The 16,412-nt window shown below is 34.5% G+C and overlaps 4 protein-coding genes across 6 annotated transcripts; 2 read left to right on the forward strand and 2 right to left on the reverse strand.

Moving 5' to 3' along the window:
* Positions 1-2,541: 2,541 nt before the first annotated feature.
* On the forward strand, positions 2,542-11,504 carry LOC108622238 (facilitated trehalose transporter Tret1). The gene is made up of 3 exons (XM_018019976.2): positions 2,542-3,000; positions 8,076-8,389; positions 9,025-11,504. The coding sequence occupies exons 1-3, from the start codon at positions 2,993-2,995 to the stop codon at positions 10,296-10,298; spliced, it is 1,596 nt and encodes a 531-aa protein (XP_017875465.1). The 5' UTR covers positions 2,542-2,992; the 3' UTR covers positions 10,299-11,504.
* Positions 11,505-11,622: 118 nt separating this feature from the next.
* LOC108622241 (uncharacterized) lies at positions 11,623-12,558 on the reverse strand. The gene is made up of 2 exons (XM_018019982.2): positions 12,410-12,558; positions 11,623-12,321 (listed from the first exon to the last, which is right to left on the reverse strand). The coding sequence occupies exons 1-2, from the start codon at positions 12,462-12,464 to the stop codon at positions 11,669-11,671; spliced, it is 708 nt and encodes a 235-aa protein (XP_017875471.1). The 5' UTR covers positions 12,465-12,558; the 3' UTR covers positions 11,623-11,668.
* Positions 12,559-12,574: 16 nt separating this feature from the next.
* Positions 12,575-14,094, forward strand: LOC108622239 (THAP domain-containing protein 6-like). Of its 3 annotated transcripts, none has more exons than XM_018019978.2 (4): positions 12,575-12,934; positions 13,091-13,294; positions 13,405-13,596; positions 13,702-14,094. In XM_018019978.2, exons 1-4 carry the CDS (start codon positions 12,846-12,848, stop codon positions 14,081-14,083), a joined length of 867 nt encoding a protein of 288 aa, XP_017875467.1. In that variant the 5' UTR covers positions 12,575-12,845; the 3' UTR covers positions 14,084-14,094. The 3 variants fall into 3 exon arrangements, with proteins under 3 accessions (XP_017875467.1, XP_017875469.1, XP_017875468.1); XM_018019980.2 differs by having other exon boundaries at positions 13,405-13,567; XM_018019979.2 differs by having other exon boundaries at positions 13,094-13,294.
* Positions 14,095-14,524: 430 nt separating this feature from the next.
* Prosbeta3 (proteasome subunit beta type-3) lies at positions 14,525-16,347 on the reverse strand. Its single transcript, XM_018019983.2, has 3 exons — positions 16,229-16,347; positions 15,147-15,712; positions 14,525-14,677 (listed from the first exon to the last, which is right to left on the reverse strand). The coding sequence occupies exons 1-3, from the start codon at positions 16,229-16,231 to the stop codon at positions 14,629-14,631; spliced, it is 618 nt and encodes a 205-aa protein (XP_017875472.1). The 5' UTR covers positions 16,232-16,347; the 3' UTR covers positions 14,525-14,628.
* Positions 16,348-16,412: the final 65 nt, after the last annotated feature.

The raw sequence follows: 16,412 nt of genomic DNA on the forward strand, positions 1-16,412 counted from the left end.
CATAGAATTTTATAACAGTAGTAGTAATAATCGTTTGCATGCTTTTGGACCATGAAAGATTGGACCATGTCAAAACCGTATATTAGAATAATAGAAATTATACGTTAAAAATTCCTCGTAACTTAAAAAGACAAGTCGAACAATTTTATAAATTTCACTTCTCTGTGAATACCATTTGTCCTGAAAGTTTAACACTTCAAACATTGGACATAGTATTTTATCTCATTTCTTAAACTTTTCGCAGCGATCGTACGGCTTATATAATATTAAGTGAGCTTCTATTATCCGAATGCTAAACTTAAAAACAGTGTGACAGTGATAACAGGTGAGCCTCTATTATATCCTGTTTCCGAAAAGCTCATACAAACAAGGTTCTACTGTTCATACAATTTTGTTACATTCAGCTCCGAACGAAAATGAGAAACTTTTGTGCAAATGAGTTCGCTTTGTAATGAGAAGAACATCGCGTAAATGACTTCGTTCCTATTTTAAAATCGGAACTGTTGGCAGAGTGCAATCTAAATTGGAATCGATAAGAACGATCACATGAGGACTTGATCATTTGTTTATCAGAAGAAAAACATGGCATATCGCTTGGCTGCGGTTCTATCAACTCGTGACTGAATTTGTCACGATTGTTGTTCGTGAATTTATGATATTGACGTCTCCACCCGTAATGGTGTTCGTAACAATCGCGAAGCCAGAGATAACAGATAAACAAAAATTTCCCTTTGACACGTTCCGCAAGATCGTTCTTCCTGAGAACATAAAATTCTCTTCTTCCTCCAGATAAAATCATTCAAGCTAGTCGAATGCTATAAATAAAATTGACACAGAATTGTACGTTAAGTATGTACAGAAATATGTTCAGTATATGCAGAACAGTATATCTATATTATGTAAATAAAGTTTCAAATACGGATGTCCAATTGATTTTATGGTTGCCAGACATTGCATAAGTATAAAAAAAATGAATGGAAGTACGATGTGCGAAGATCTGTTTGGACGATGTATACAATTCTTTGCAATGTTTGGAGATTGTATAAAATGTGTAGAGACGTAACTGGTTTATCGGGCATTGTGTATCGAGCAATTTATGCACGATGACGAATTGTGAATAGAGCATGTAAATCCAACAATGAAATCTGCCCAGACGAAGGGAGATAACGTACCGAATAGCCCGGGTTATGCAAATACAAACAGTTTAATCTATGCTATGTATGACGTTTTCACCAACAACCAAATGGTTACAGTTTTCATAGGCTAAGTGAAACCTCCCGTTATCTTAATGTGTACACTAATACAGTAGATCTTGGGTTACGTAGCACTAATTAAGAGAATGATAATCTAATATGAAATTAATAGATGATTATCATCTATTGATCTTCTGATTAGAAACTTTTGTATTTAGTTACGATTGTTGCCTTGCGAAACCGTTTCATCGATACATTTAATTCATTTTGACGGATAATAGTCAGATATAAATTTATTAACCAGTTAACTGTGTCGATCATTTTGCAAAGTGCGCCCCAGTGTGTGTCGCGATAATCAAGCGATGACGGATATAGTCGTCAAACACAGAGTAAGTGACGCTGTTGAAATATTGGGTCAAAAAGACGACTTTATTTTAGAAAATGAATGAATTTATTCACGGATATAGCCGTCATAACACAAAATTCTGCCATTCTTCCATGACGGATATAGTCGTCAAACACACTTAACTGGTTAATGATGATAAGGGTCAAGACAATTTATAATGTTTAGGACCTTGTTGTCTTACATTCAAATTGTATTTCTGTATAAACAAGTTCAGAATGAAGAATATTGATAGCAGGTGATTGATACAATTCGTGAAACTAGAGGAATACTATATCTGAAATATGTTATATAATAATTCAAAATATTGCCAGTTTTGAAAAAAAATTAAGAATGCTTGCAATCTACCAACAGTTTCAGCAGATCGAATATTAAAAGCTCACTTGAGTTCGAATAACTTGACCGAGGCCTACTGTTCTACTGTTATCTTTGATAACAATTTTAAGTAGCTTCTTTTTTAAAAATTCAACTAATTTTAATACATTATTATATGCACCACTCCATGCAATAATGCCACAGATCGCAATACGAGAAAAAGCCATAAGACCTTTGTATTAAAGACTCTTGATTCACGATACTTGCTCATTTTTTAAGAAGAAGCAGGTATTTGATTTTGCTTATTGTATACGTTATAATTTCATAAATCTTTTATTTTTAACATAAAACGGAAGGAAAAATAAATGAAGGACGACTCCGATTGGGTTTTCTCTTATATAAAGATTCAAGTAAATGCAGTACATTATTATATGCATATATCATCATTCGCAAGTTTCCTTTACGATATAAAGTAGATCGAATTTCCCATTTTCGTACTGTCACGCGCACGCGTGTCCCGACAAAGTTCGCGGGTATCCCCACCGCCGAACTCGCGCCGGGATCTGACCAATCGAAGGACAGTTCTGTGGGACATATATAAAGCCGAGCTACCCGGTCCTATTCAGTACGTTCGCTGCGCGCGCGTTGTTATTTAATTAATGTGTACAAAATTTTCGCTGTTCGTTATAATACTTCTCTTCAACGTAATAATACTTAAACCGGGCAATTAGAAAAGCGTGAAACAGTGGAGAGTTGACATATGCGTTGTCGATGGAAAAAGATACTTATCAATTATCACGAGACGGGACGCAGGATAGGCGTTTCAAGAATTTTCTGAGAGAGCGTAAGCTTTTCCGGGAGATAGCGCGTAATCTTGTGCGGCTTCGTTGAGGAAGACACTCGGAGAAAGACAAGAGGCTGAACAAAGACAGGAGGAAAACAAAAAGAGAAGAAGAGACGATGACGAGCGATTCTATTCGTATATTGTTATTGTAGCATCATGATTAACGGACTGTGATATAACTTGTACATATCCGGCTTTATTTTATATTTAAAATCGTTGTCGACTCAGGGAGGGACCATGGCAGAGTGAGTACAAGTTTTCTTATCAAGCAGACAGTTGTATATACATATAGTGACTCACAATACTTTCCACGATGACATTGAATTATAATTGCTCAGAAAATATTTGATTTTATTATTATGTTACGTTTTAACATAGACGTGACAGCAAATATCGATCTACCGTTTATCTTTCCTTCATTTATTCTTTTAACACATGTATCATCTCTCTAATGGAGTATACGTGCGTCGGTTATCTTCAAAATAATTGCTCACAAAATATTTGTTTTCATTATTATGTTACATTTTAACATAGAAGCAAAAGAAAATGTCTTTACCGTTTAACTCGTCCTTCGATTATTTCTTTAACGTATGTATAGTATAAATAAGGTAAATGTTTTAACTTCTGTTTACGTCACAATTTCTAGTCGCTCCCGAATTTTTTTTATAATTTTACATGTTATTTTAGAATTGAAAATTCTTGCTTACTAGCTAGATCCGTTTGCATTATGAGTTACTAAATGACATTAGTTTATATTGATGTAGATATTTGGAAAATCCGTTGTTGTTGGGAATATAACAACAGGCTTCTGGCTTTCGCATGAATAGTGTGAAGTGTTTAGTGAAGTCAGTTAGTTGATGCTTAGCGATAGATTAGAAAATAAATATTCACAACAATTCTTCATTACATAATTTTGTATATCCGTGTTATTTTACTCATATTACGTACAATTTCTTACGAAAAAATATGGGCTATTCGAGGCTGTCCAAATAAACAGCACTATACATAATATCATTTATCTTTGCAATAATTGCTCACAAAATATTCGATTCTATATTGCTATTTTAAATTTTAATATGGAAGTGAAAGCAAAGTGTCATTCCACTGTTTTACTCGTTCTTTGCTTATTTCTTTAACGTATGTAACATCTTTCTAATTGAATATGTACACTAAGAACAAAACTGTACAAACACGTTTTAATACTGAATAACTTTTTTAAAAAACGATCGGAGTTCTTTTAAGTAGTTAAATGGACCAGTTTACTAAAATATATGTACAGGAATTTTGAAGAAAGTTAAAATTGAAATAAAATAGAAATTGTAATGAAAAAAATAGATATCCCTTGATTATATTGAATGCGTATTTCAATATTTAAAGATAAAATGAATGTTTATCTAAAACGCATTCCTTAACGTGGTTAAACCACAAAGGTTTTATTTTGTATAAAAATCTGCAGTCTAATTATAATACATAACAATGTTAACCATTTCCGACAAACTTTTCAACAAATACTTATCTCATATAATTGTTCAAAATGTACTGCTGAATTTTCATCAAGAGAACTTAGAGTCCGCGTCGAAAAGGATATTTAGAGAAAGACGTTTTTAAATTGCCGGCAATATTACTTTACCTTTCTTAAATAATGCCAATTTAGTAATAAAATTTTAGTCTTTTATTTGTTTCGTCCTCAGGAGCCATTTCTATATCATAAAATAGGTTGTTCCGAAGGATAAATAGCATTCGGTACATCGTAACGGTACTCCGACCTTCAAGGATCAACCTGAACAGAAAACTCTGACATTACCGAACTTTATAGGTACTCGCGTACACATCGATATTGCCACACCTTTCTCAGACAAAGAGACAGATAAAGAACGTTAGAGAGGGTGGACGCGCCCAAGGGGACACGCTGTTTAGAATTTTAACATTTCGTGAAAAACCAATCAGCATGTTCTTTCCCTAACTCCGACGTCTTTATTCAGAGTCAATACAGCGGCATTTGAGCATTAACGTAATTGACTTGGTTCGGAGCAGTCATCGAAAGAAACAACGACTCTAAACGCTAATAGTTCGAGCATGACTTACGAATCTCAACGCGACGAAAGAGGTCGCCTGGTCTCAATTCGATTGAGAAACCTCAGAGACCAGATTTCGAAACAAGTTAAATTCAAATAAATTGTTTAATCTTAACAACCGCGCTCATGAGACAAAAATGAATAAAACAAACATTCAATAAGAAAAAAAAACTAACCAGAATCTAGGAATTAAGAGTCATCTAAAACTGAAATAATACGTAAAGACCAAAAAGTTGTTCAGTACTAAAAGGTATTCTATACTCTAGGCTATAAAGTATTCAGTTTTGCTCTTTACTGTGTTTATTCAAAAATGAAGTTTCTCGACCTCTTAATTTCCATATAATACCTAATTTTCCCTGTAATCACCCATTTCTACAAAAATCGCTATTCGGAAACGATCCGTGATGAAGTAATTCTGCTTCCGGTTTCGTTTTTACCATGAGAAAGCCTATAAGAATCACGTAGTGGAAATTTCAACATAGACTACGGATCTTTCTGCAAAATAAACCATTTGCAAGATCAATGAAGAAAATGATATATAAATAAGAATTTCAATGTAAAAGGTGAAATCTAAATAAGTATTTTAAAAATCATAATATGTATTTCATTTTTATATTCCACGTGGGCATTGAATGAATTTGTATCATTTTTCTACAAATGCATTAAATCCGCGGTCTATTAATAATGTGACATTTTTGTTCAAAATAAAGTCTAGGTTTAATCTTCTGATCCTTTGCTTACACGTCATAAAAGCGGAACGAGTGATAATTAATTTCAGTAGAAATGATCGTGCGTTCCTAGATGGAAGACAAATGACTCACGTATATAAACGTTGCGAGCGATTGTATTTATGCATACTTGCTTCTTTTCGCCGTTGTATTTGTACGATGATGCCCTGAAATACCCTCGCTCCGAATATTCGCACGTGGCGTACGGAAAATCTAACGAACCTTGCCAAATTTTCTACAATCCATTGTATAATATGTACACGTGCACATGCAGTAGAATTTTCCACTTCACTTCTCGTCCGTTATTTATAAACAATTGTTTTACACTAACGCTGTTTGTTAGTCTAATCTTCTTTTCCTTTCAACAAACATTATTGCATTATCTTTAAAGCTACCCAAGAAAATGTTGGGCAACGTTTTTGCACAAACAATTTTTAAAAATATAAATGTAATGAACGGTATAAAATTATTAGTGTACCAATTAATTTTTAATCAAATTTTAATAATAACTGAAAGGCAGAATTTTTAGTAATATAAAAACAATTCGATAAACATGTAAGTGTTAGTACCCTTATTAGTTTATGCTAATATTGTTTTGTAGTCTAATTTTTATTTTCTTTTTCTTTAACCAAATATTTCTTAATTATTTTTTATTATACCCACGAGAATATTGGGCAACGATTTTATCTGCTAAGATTTTGATATGATGAATTGACAAATTGATAAATTGTATAATTATTATTAATGCCATGATTAAATTTTAATCAAGTTATTATAAGAGCCGAGAGACTATTGTAGTTTCGGTTTGATAGAATTTGTAGCCACACGTCACATGATTACTCATGCTTCGGTTAAGGATCACGAGGACAATTAACTAAATTAATGGCAATCGTAAAAGATAAATAGACGACATAAAGAGGAAACTGAAACGCATTTTATCTTCTCTCAGTAAACCTCTCTTATCCTTCTTTTGATGATAATTACAGGCGGCAGTTAACAGAATTCATGGAAACGTCCTTAATTACTTCAACTTGTTCGTACAAAAATTATATATCAAGCATGAATCTCCTTAATTCATTTTAGAATTACATGTATCAGAACAGGTAGAAGAAGGTAGAAAAAATCTGAATGAAAGGAATTAACATAAAATTCTTATAGGAGTTATCAATTTTTCAATGTTGCACTTTAAAATTTTCAAAGACGAATTTTTTTAGTAATGAAATGTCGATTAGGATTAAGATTAAATATACGTATCATCAAAATTCTTTTAAACCTATTTGTTGAAAAAAATTATTTCATACGTTCTTTGATTATACTCGTAATAATAATCTACCATTTTGAAGAACATGCAGTTACCACTTTTCTTCTATTACATTTCGGAATCTTCAAATAAGACATTTTTGTAGTATATCGATTAGAGTTAAGACTGATTGATATACTTATTGTTAAATGATCGGACATGTGGAAAGATAAGTACAATGCACGTGCGCATAAAATGTTCAGTCATAACAAAGTGCATGCACACTGTTCTTATCGAAGAGTGATAACGGTTATATGTCCGGGATAAAAACACATATTCTTATAATAATTCTTCCTATTACCCACACTAGTGTCATACACAAAATGATAAAATTCCTCGTGCGTCTACTTAATGCTGTTCCCCTTTTAGATTCACGTTCCTACTTCTATTTCCCTTTCCCTTTCGCTTTCAGTGAAATAATTTTAAGTTCCGTTATTGTTATTCCTCCTAATTTTAAATCAAATATAGTAAATGTTCATCACAATTTCTGTTCACCGTCTTGTTTCCTCTAATTTTATATACGATCTTAATTATTCCAGTGAATTGAAATTGTAACACAAATTGAGACGTTTACTATATCAGTTTCGATGATTGAACTGTATTTTTAATTCCTGCAACAATAGCTTTAATTGATCGAATTATTTTTAAGAATCCATAACTCGTTTCGTACAGCTATAGCGAGAATCTAGGTCGGCTGTTATTTTTGGTAGCTTGAAATCAGTGCCAAATTTTCGACTTATCTCCATTTGGCTTCGCTACGTATACTTCGTGCATGATAAGAAGGGTTAATTGACACAGAAACTGATGGCTACATCTTTTTTTACTTTTTCGAAAAATATTTACATTCGCTTGCCCACATGTGATTCTTTATCAGTAATGGAGAAAAATAATTATCTCGTAGATAATGACAAGAGAACCATTGAAGTATACTTAATACTTTCCGGTTGTATAACGCGATAGAAGATTTATTATATTTATTCTTCATATAAACAAGTCGTCTTTCGTTACATAAATTCTCCACCACGTGTGCCTTCACGTACTCACTTTGAATAAAACATTTATCGAATTGCGACAACTCCTTAAATTGATGTTTTAAAATAAATTACAGGAATTATTTAAAAAAAAATTATTTTGAAACAATTGTAATTCATATTTCAACGTCAAATTATTTTAAAATAAAGTTTGTACTAAATAACGATTTAAATTATCTGTTGCAGCAAAAACAGTGATATTCAGAGTTCGGACAAGTCGTCCTTGGTCGAACCAACGATTCTACCGAAAACGTTGTCATCGAACAAATTGGCCGATGGCAAACTTCCGCTCCCATTAAACAGTAAGAATAGCGACCCTGAGGCCGGAGAAAATGTGAACGGTAGCGTTGTCAAACAAGTGCTGGCAGCTATCGTGGCCCAGCTCGGGACCATTGGCACCGGTATGACCTTCGGCTTCTCTGCCATCGCGCTACCACAACTTCAGGAAGCGAACAGTACCATTCCCATCGAAGAGGGATCCACAGAGGAATCATGGATCGGTAAGCAATCTCTAATACCCGTACAAAGTAAAGTACTTTCTAAGAATCTGTGATCATGAAAGTGAAGATTTTTGCAGGTGTATAATTTTGAAAAAATCGGCGTGGGGGCCGATTGACTATGATTATCCTGCTAGACCTTTTCTTCTTTATTATATGTAGTTTTTCGTCTCTTAATTTCGGTCTTGCGATTATTACATCTTTAAACTTTACTATACATCTTGCCCACGCTAACCCTCCCTTGTAGTCCAACTCTTCTCTCAGGAATTTTTTAACTTCTTCTTGTAATGCAATTCTGATGTTTCACTTTTAACCTTGTAATAATAATATTATCTTTTCTATCTTTCTCGTCTCATTTCTTTAGAATTTTCTCTAAGTTTTACATTCAATCTGTCGCTTGTCCCCAGTCTACCTCTTTCCCATCATTATTATACTTTCAATTTTGTTTTCCCATACTCTATCTTCAGTTTGCATTTCGTTTGCTCTTTCTACTGTATACACTCTTATTTCCTGTTTCACTTCCTCCGTTCCTCCACATACTTTTGTATTCATCCTATTCATTCTATCTTTTCTTATATTTTATTCTATTGTAACATAGATCAATGAGGATTTAAAAAAAACATTCAATTTCTTTGCAGCTAGTATGTCGTCTATCGGAACTCCGATCGGTTGCCTGATTTCCGGTTACATGATGGACGTACTGGGTAGAAAACGATCGCTAATCATCACAGAGATCCCAGCACTGCTCGGCTGGATTCTAATCGCGTTCGCCACCGATATACGCATGATATACGCCGGCCGATTTTTCGTGGGTCTCGGCTCAGGCATGGTAGGGGCCCCAGCACGAGTTTACACCGGAGAAGTGACACAGCCTCACTTACGAGGGATGCTAACCGCCTTCGCGAGTATCGGAGTGAGCACCGGCGTGATGATCGAATACGCACTAGGAAGCGCATTAGCATGGAACACCTGCGCGGCCATCAGCGGCATTCTACCTCTCGCAGCTCTGCTGTTAATGTTCCTTTACCCAGAAACACCGTCTTACCTCATATCCCGCAGCAGGCCGGAGAAAGCGCGGAAAGCGTTGAAACAATTTCGTGGCAGCACGTACAACGTCAATCAAGAAATGGAAACGCTGATCGATTTCTCTAATAAGAACAACATCAAACATTTAACCGGACTCCGCGAGATAGTCAGGGCTCTATTAAAGCCGAACGCCCTCAAACCATTTACACTGCTATTTCTGTACTTCTTGATTTACCAGTGGTCCGGTACGAACGTGATCACGTTCTATGCCGTCGAGATCTTCCACGACTCGGGTGCCACGTTGGACAAGTACTTAGCTGCAGTAATCCTTGGAGTAGTCAGACTCGCCTCCACTATAGTCGCTTGCATTCTCTGTAGAATATGCGGCAGAAGACCACTGACTATGGTCTCCTCCATTGGCTGCGGATTGTCAATGCTGGGATTAGGCGGCTATATGTGGCTGAAGACTTATTGGACCGCGAACAGTTTGCCGATAATTGCAACCTGGTTCCCCGTTTTCTGCATATTCGCGTACACTATAACGTGCACCCTCGGTTTTCTTGTTATACCGTGGGTGATGATTGGTGAAGTTTATCCAGTTCAAGTGCGAGGTATCATAGGCGGTTTGACTACGATGGCGGCTCATTCTTTTATCTTTACTGTGGTGAAGACGTACCCGTTCTTGGTGCACGCGATCACTCGGCATGGTACTTTCATTTTATATGGCGGGATATCTTTGTTTGGTACGATTTACTTTTACCTCTGTCTTCCTGAGACAAAGGGTAAAACGTTACAGGAGATTGAGGATTATTTCTCTGGTAGAAAAAACAATTTGACGACAAATAGCATGGTTTTGAAGGTGGAGAAGGGCCAGGTATTGCCTTGAAATTATACAGTCAATAGGATTAATATTCGGAGGGTCTTCCATTTAAGCCAGCGATTGCAAACAGTTATGATATTGGTCTCGATTCTTGATATAGTTATTGAGAACCGAAAACATGGCTGTACTGTTATTAGATATATCCATCATGACTTTTATCGGTTTGGGTTTCGGTACTTCGGGAGCGACAACTATTATTTTCCGGTTCTGTATTTTAGTTCTACCGATATTTATACTTGAAGCAGTGAGTATAAATTGTGATGTGAACAGAAATTGGGACATTTATTATACTCCTTACTTAAAACAACTATAATCGAAACGAAGAACGAATTTGAAAGACGCAACCGATTTAGTATTGATTCTGAAAAATTGAAACTAAAACCGATGTTAGTCGATGTATCTAACAACAATTATGACGTTTTTTCGGATCTCCGTAACTATATTTCTGTCAAAACCGATATTTAAACTAGTTAATTGTCAGATGTCCTATCACGGAAATATATCGCTGATGTAGCTACCAGTATAGTATCAATTTTAATGAACATATGTTTTTTACTGTGCCATTTTACTTCGATACCTTTGACGCTTCGCGTGTCCATTTTCAAGTTATTTAATAAGGAGCTTAAGAGTTTTCGAATAATTTAAATTGTTGCTAGTAGTTAAAAAAATGATCATGTTTTAAGTTCTTATATAATTACAATGAACCTTATGCATAACTAATTTTATCGCATAATGAACAATAATTAAAGTCAGGAGAGACAGCGTATTCGTCTTGCAGCAAGACACAGTAACGTTATTCGAAGATTTCGTAAATCGACCGAAGTCAATTCAATCGTTTAAGACTTTATCGACGTTTTGATAATTTTACTTCTGTACTTTTTTTTAAATCGCGCAACGATATTTGTATTTATTAGTCGACTAATTGTAAGTAATCGTAATTTAAATCAGGTATATTTTTATACATCGAGAGGATTGAACATTTTCTCATCGAAAATTATTAGAACACGGGTGCCTTGCGAACTTTTTACGCATAAGATAGAGGTGCTATTTATTGTTAGTATTATGATACTTGTATATATGTGATGAACAGACGAAGTGCAACACACCGCGACTTAAGTGATATTTGTAAAAAAATCAAGAACATGGACAATGAATTTTAGCAATGCAAAGAATGTTCTAACAGAAATTAAATATTTTTAACTCGTTCATTAAGTAATGCCAGTGTTTACAATTATTTTATTCCATTCTATCCTCCTTCAATAAAATACCATGCGTACACTAATAAGATTGAGGAATAGTCTCTCAAGAAAGAAATTACTGTACCCGAACGTAATTTCTACGATAAACATTTATTTACGCAGTTTATATGTACATATTTAATCCAATGTTAACTTAGGCTTGTTCAGTAGCCTTTCCCGCTTCTCTTTCTTCTCTTGCAAAAACTTTTTTATCATTTCTTGTGGTAATATTTCGCCTCTATATGTTCTCGGTATAAACTCTTTATCCAGAAGAGCAAGTCTTGATTGAACGTATGCCTTTGCATCGAACACCTCTGCTTCCTTGATCTGAGACAAAAGTCCAGCTTGGAAAACCTTCTCCCTCAAGCTGTTGCGTTTTGCTCTTAACTTAGCCCACACAAAATGCATTTTCTTACGCAGTTTCTTCCTTTTATGCTTCTTCATTTTCTTTCTTCTAATTACTATCATACGTATGGCCAGTTTCTCATAAATATTTTCGATCGTCGGTAGTTCAAAGGATTTATCCATCAATGGCTTGTCCTGTTGAATAGGCCTTTGTATTGTGGGCTCTTCCATCGATGGTATGTATTTAGACAATGGTAATTCATTGATATTCTTTCTGGAAACACTGTCTGGATTTCCGAAATCTATATTAAGCGTTTTGGGCATGAATTTGATTTGCACGTTCGTCGAAGGTACATCTGATAAATTCTTAGATAGAATAGACAACGAAAATGCGTTATTCCATTCTTTTGATACTTGAGAAGAACAATATCTCGCGATTATGTTACCTAAAATAATAAACAAAGTTAAAAAGTTCAGAGTATTTAAATAAGGTTATACAATTGCAGGAAATGCATTATCTTACGTTCTACCTACCTTGTCTCTTTACTACTACTTGTCGAAATACAGCGCACAATCTGTTAACAGCCATTCTGATCGCTGTTAAACATAACTTTGCATGTAAAACAATATTTTTAAACCATATAAGCCACAACCACGATCACCGATCTTATGCTTATGGGCAATCGCAGTAAGCAAGGTTTAATAATTAATATCGACCGCAGAGACATCTGACGAAATATATCCTCACCGAGGAGGTGCAAGGTGCAACCGGTGCAATTGCAATCCTCCTGAATCCTCCTATTCTTTTGTCCTACGACATATTCAGACATATTCGAGTGATCTCAGTGATCTTGCCCGGGAACTTCGTAGAAGTTTGTAGAAGTTCTATGGCAGAACTTCGTGGAGTGGAATGAAAATTATTAATAACGTCTCTTGCTATGCCATTGTTTTGTGAGCATTTTATTTAAAAATGGGCTTGTACTGTATTGTAAATGATTGCAAATCAACCCAATACAGACGTGTAAACGAGGAAAATGAAGTAAATGTACCCTTATTCAAGTAAGCTATATAATATCTTTAATTATAATGTCAAATGTTTAATGTTTTATTAATATTTTATATTATATCAAGTACATCGTTTATGTCTTTCTTTTTATCCTCATTCATTTTATTTCTTTCTTGTGAAAATACTTGTAGCAAAATTATGTTTTAAAGTAGATTCCCAACTGATACACTCCTTAGAGAGAAATGGGTTGAAGCTCTTAGGACATTAAATAATCAAGAAAATGCAAGCAATCGTGCACAAGCTGGCAAAGTATGTGCTATGCATTTTTCTAATGAGTGCATTGAAAGGCGTGGTTCTTCACAATATCGCTTAAAACCAAATTCAGTGCCATCAATATTTCCACGTAATAACAGGTAATAAAAGTACAATTGTTTGTGAAGTGCAATGTTGGTCAGCCTTTCTGAAGTTTGTTGAAATCCTGTTGAAAATATATTTCTTTACTTTACACAATATATATTTTCAGTACTCATTCACATTTAACAGATGTATCGAATATGGAACCCACACTTGAGGACTGTGCAACTGAGCAAGCAAGCACGAGCACGTCATTGATGCCGGCACACTTTTGTGAATTTAAATGTGAATTCATTAAGGAAGAAGTCATGGATTCTGAGGCAGAGAAAAGTGTAGATGAATATTTAATTGGAATAAATAAGTTCGTGAACAAATGTTATTTTAAGACAATATATGCAGGCTGTCCCAGGAATGTGCTATACGTATATAATTTGGATATAACTTAATTTTTCCTATTTTTTTGTAGTGATGTTTCAGAAACAGACGAACACACTGGAAATGCAATTTATGCTACCCCTCAGAAATCAATTAGATATCCTGGAGATATTTCTACTCTAAAAGTAGAAAACATGACACCAGCAACATTACGCAAATGCGTGCGTGTTTTAAAGAAATCATGCGAAAAGAAAAGTGAAGTAATTAAAAAATTGAGGACTCAAACGCGTAGGCAAAAAAAGAGAATTGCTAGCCTAAAGATCCTACTACATGAATTGCGAAACAAGTATAACCTTCGCGTACAGTATTCCTCAGCACACAAACCCTTGCTTCATTGCAACGAAGACAAATCATCCGCTGACGGAAATTATAATCCGACAGATACAACTAGCGTCCTCACTATTTCGTCATAAAAAAAAAAAATCAGATAATGCAGACAGCGAAGTGAATGTCATAGAAGAATCCGACGATGATAGTATAACTCTTGACAACGGCATATCACTGAAAGCAATACACGCATGGTTGCGCGACGCAAGACTGCACCACGTCGTACTACATGTGGCAGGCTTCGTTAAAGCCAAAATATTGAAACAAATAGACTGTTTTATATGCTGCAGTCTGCTGAATGACTGTACTGCTGTACAGTCAAGTTTCAAAAGGAAGACAAATTTTGGATAGTTACATTATCCAAGAGAGTGTACCTTCAAAATATGTACAGTAGCAGAAAAGATCTTTAACATCTTTAAAATAGAAAATAAGCTACTACTTAAAAACTAAAAACAAAAAATGACTTAAAAAACTTAAATTTATCAGCAATCTTTACGAATTTTGATAAGACTCATCAAATTTTCTACTTCGTTTACTGAAAATTCTTAATTTATTTAAACATTTCATACAGTATCTCTGAATAAGAGATCTTATATTGGTACACAATGTAAACATGCGTTCGAGAGATGCCTTAATCCATTCGCGTCTTAACGGTCTTCGTTGTAACTTTGTCCTTTTCACTGTAATAAAAAATACAAGCAAAATGAATGGAAGAATAAGAACCTTTATAATAATNCTACTTAGCAGTCAAAGTGCTAAAGGAGGTCACATAAATATCTATTTTGTTTTTTCTGTTATGAGAAAACTTCACAGCATATTATAAATGATTTCGAATCAGAAATAGCCTGTAACAAAATTTTTTGTTAGCTCATTTGTTTCGACTTTTTTAAATTCATCGCAGTGAGGAACCAAACATTTGTTGATAAACATTTGTTGTGTCGGTTTTTATGATCATCTAAAAGTTATCATTTGAGTACATTCGAATGTATCTCTTCATCGACTACGGGATGCAACAGAAAAATTTCTATTACAGAGTATTCTTCATTAAAAACTACTTATATCTTTTTCATAACATAAAAAGCAGAAGAAATCTTTAGCTGGCTTCCTCTAGCTGAGGTGTCCTACATGAAAGGGCATACATTAACTTACATTATGTGAACTACAGCACCCCAACCAGATATCGCGTCTCTGTCACAAGCGTTTACTAAAGCTTGGCTGATGGTTTCAAATAAATCGTCTGGCTCCATATCTGGCTCATAGAGCGATTCACACATTCCATAAAGTTGTTCGATACATGTTCCACCAACTACGAACCCCTTTGGTGAACTTATGCATCCTATTAGATCCATGTTGCAAATGAACGGTTCGTATGTAACAGGGCATAACCCAGCAATGATAGGCTCAACGAAGTAAGGTCCAAATCTCCTCTCATACAACAAATTTGATACCATCGATGCAAACGTTTTAGGATGTATCTTTCTGTTCTCTTTCAATTCATAGAGGTTTACTCTGAATCTCAGTTTTTCCATCACTGTTTGAGTGTCGGTAGCCAATCCAGGGAGGCTCAGATACAAGTGTGGACCCATTTCAAATATTTTTTGAAAATCGCACGTTATAGTTTGTGCTTGGATACCAAATCTTCGATCGGCAGCTATGGCCACACAGTTCTTGCCTTGCATCGCTATAATAGCTCCACCATTGTAAGCTAAAATACTCTGAAACAAATACGTGAGGATGATTATAATTTTTCTTAATTGCTTCAAAACTCTTGTTCTTAAAAACTAAAAATCTAGGACTCTATTTGAAAAGTAGCACAGTTTATAAAGAATCCTTGTTCTCACATATATCACTTTTTGATCATTTCGTATTGTTAGTAATTCAATTTTTTACATACTAAATGGATTTATTGAAAAGATTCTATCAGAATAATCTTGTGATAGCTAAAACAAATTGGGCAAGTTTAAGTTACACTCTCCTACTTAGGACTGGTTCAAACATAAATTCAGACTCTGAATAAACATAATAAAATGGCTTAGTATTTCTTTTTCCTATATAATAGATTTAAAATCGTATAGTTTATAAAACGTGCAGTGTCATTGACTTATTTGACAGTAACCTAACATCAGCCTCACTTTACATTACTTGTTACTGTCTCACATTGATAGTAATTCAATTTTCCACATGCTAAACAGACTTAATAGAAAGACATCTTTTAATACATAAAGATTTACCATTTTTATGAAGTTCTGTTCAATTCACTGATGATTACAAACTAAATGCTACAGCAGTTTTAACAAGTTTTAAAATGCACTTCCGAAACGCAAGTTGGAAATCATCGAACACGAAGTACATATAATGTAGAAAGTCAATTTATAAAGAAACTCATGGAAACTGATATAGATCATAGCATGCGCA

This window comes from Ceratina calcarata, unplaced genomic scaffold (genome assembly GCF_001652005.2).
Source record: "Ceratina calcarata isolate Rehan_Ccalc_2016 unplaced genomic scaffold, ASM165200v1 scaffold211.2, whole genome shotgun sequence".
NCBI lineage: Eukaryota > Metazoa > Arthropoda > Insecta > Hymenoptera > Apidae > Ceratina > Ceratina calcarata.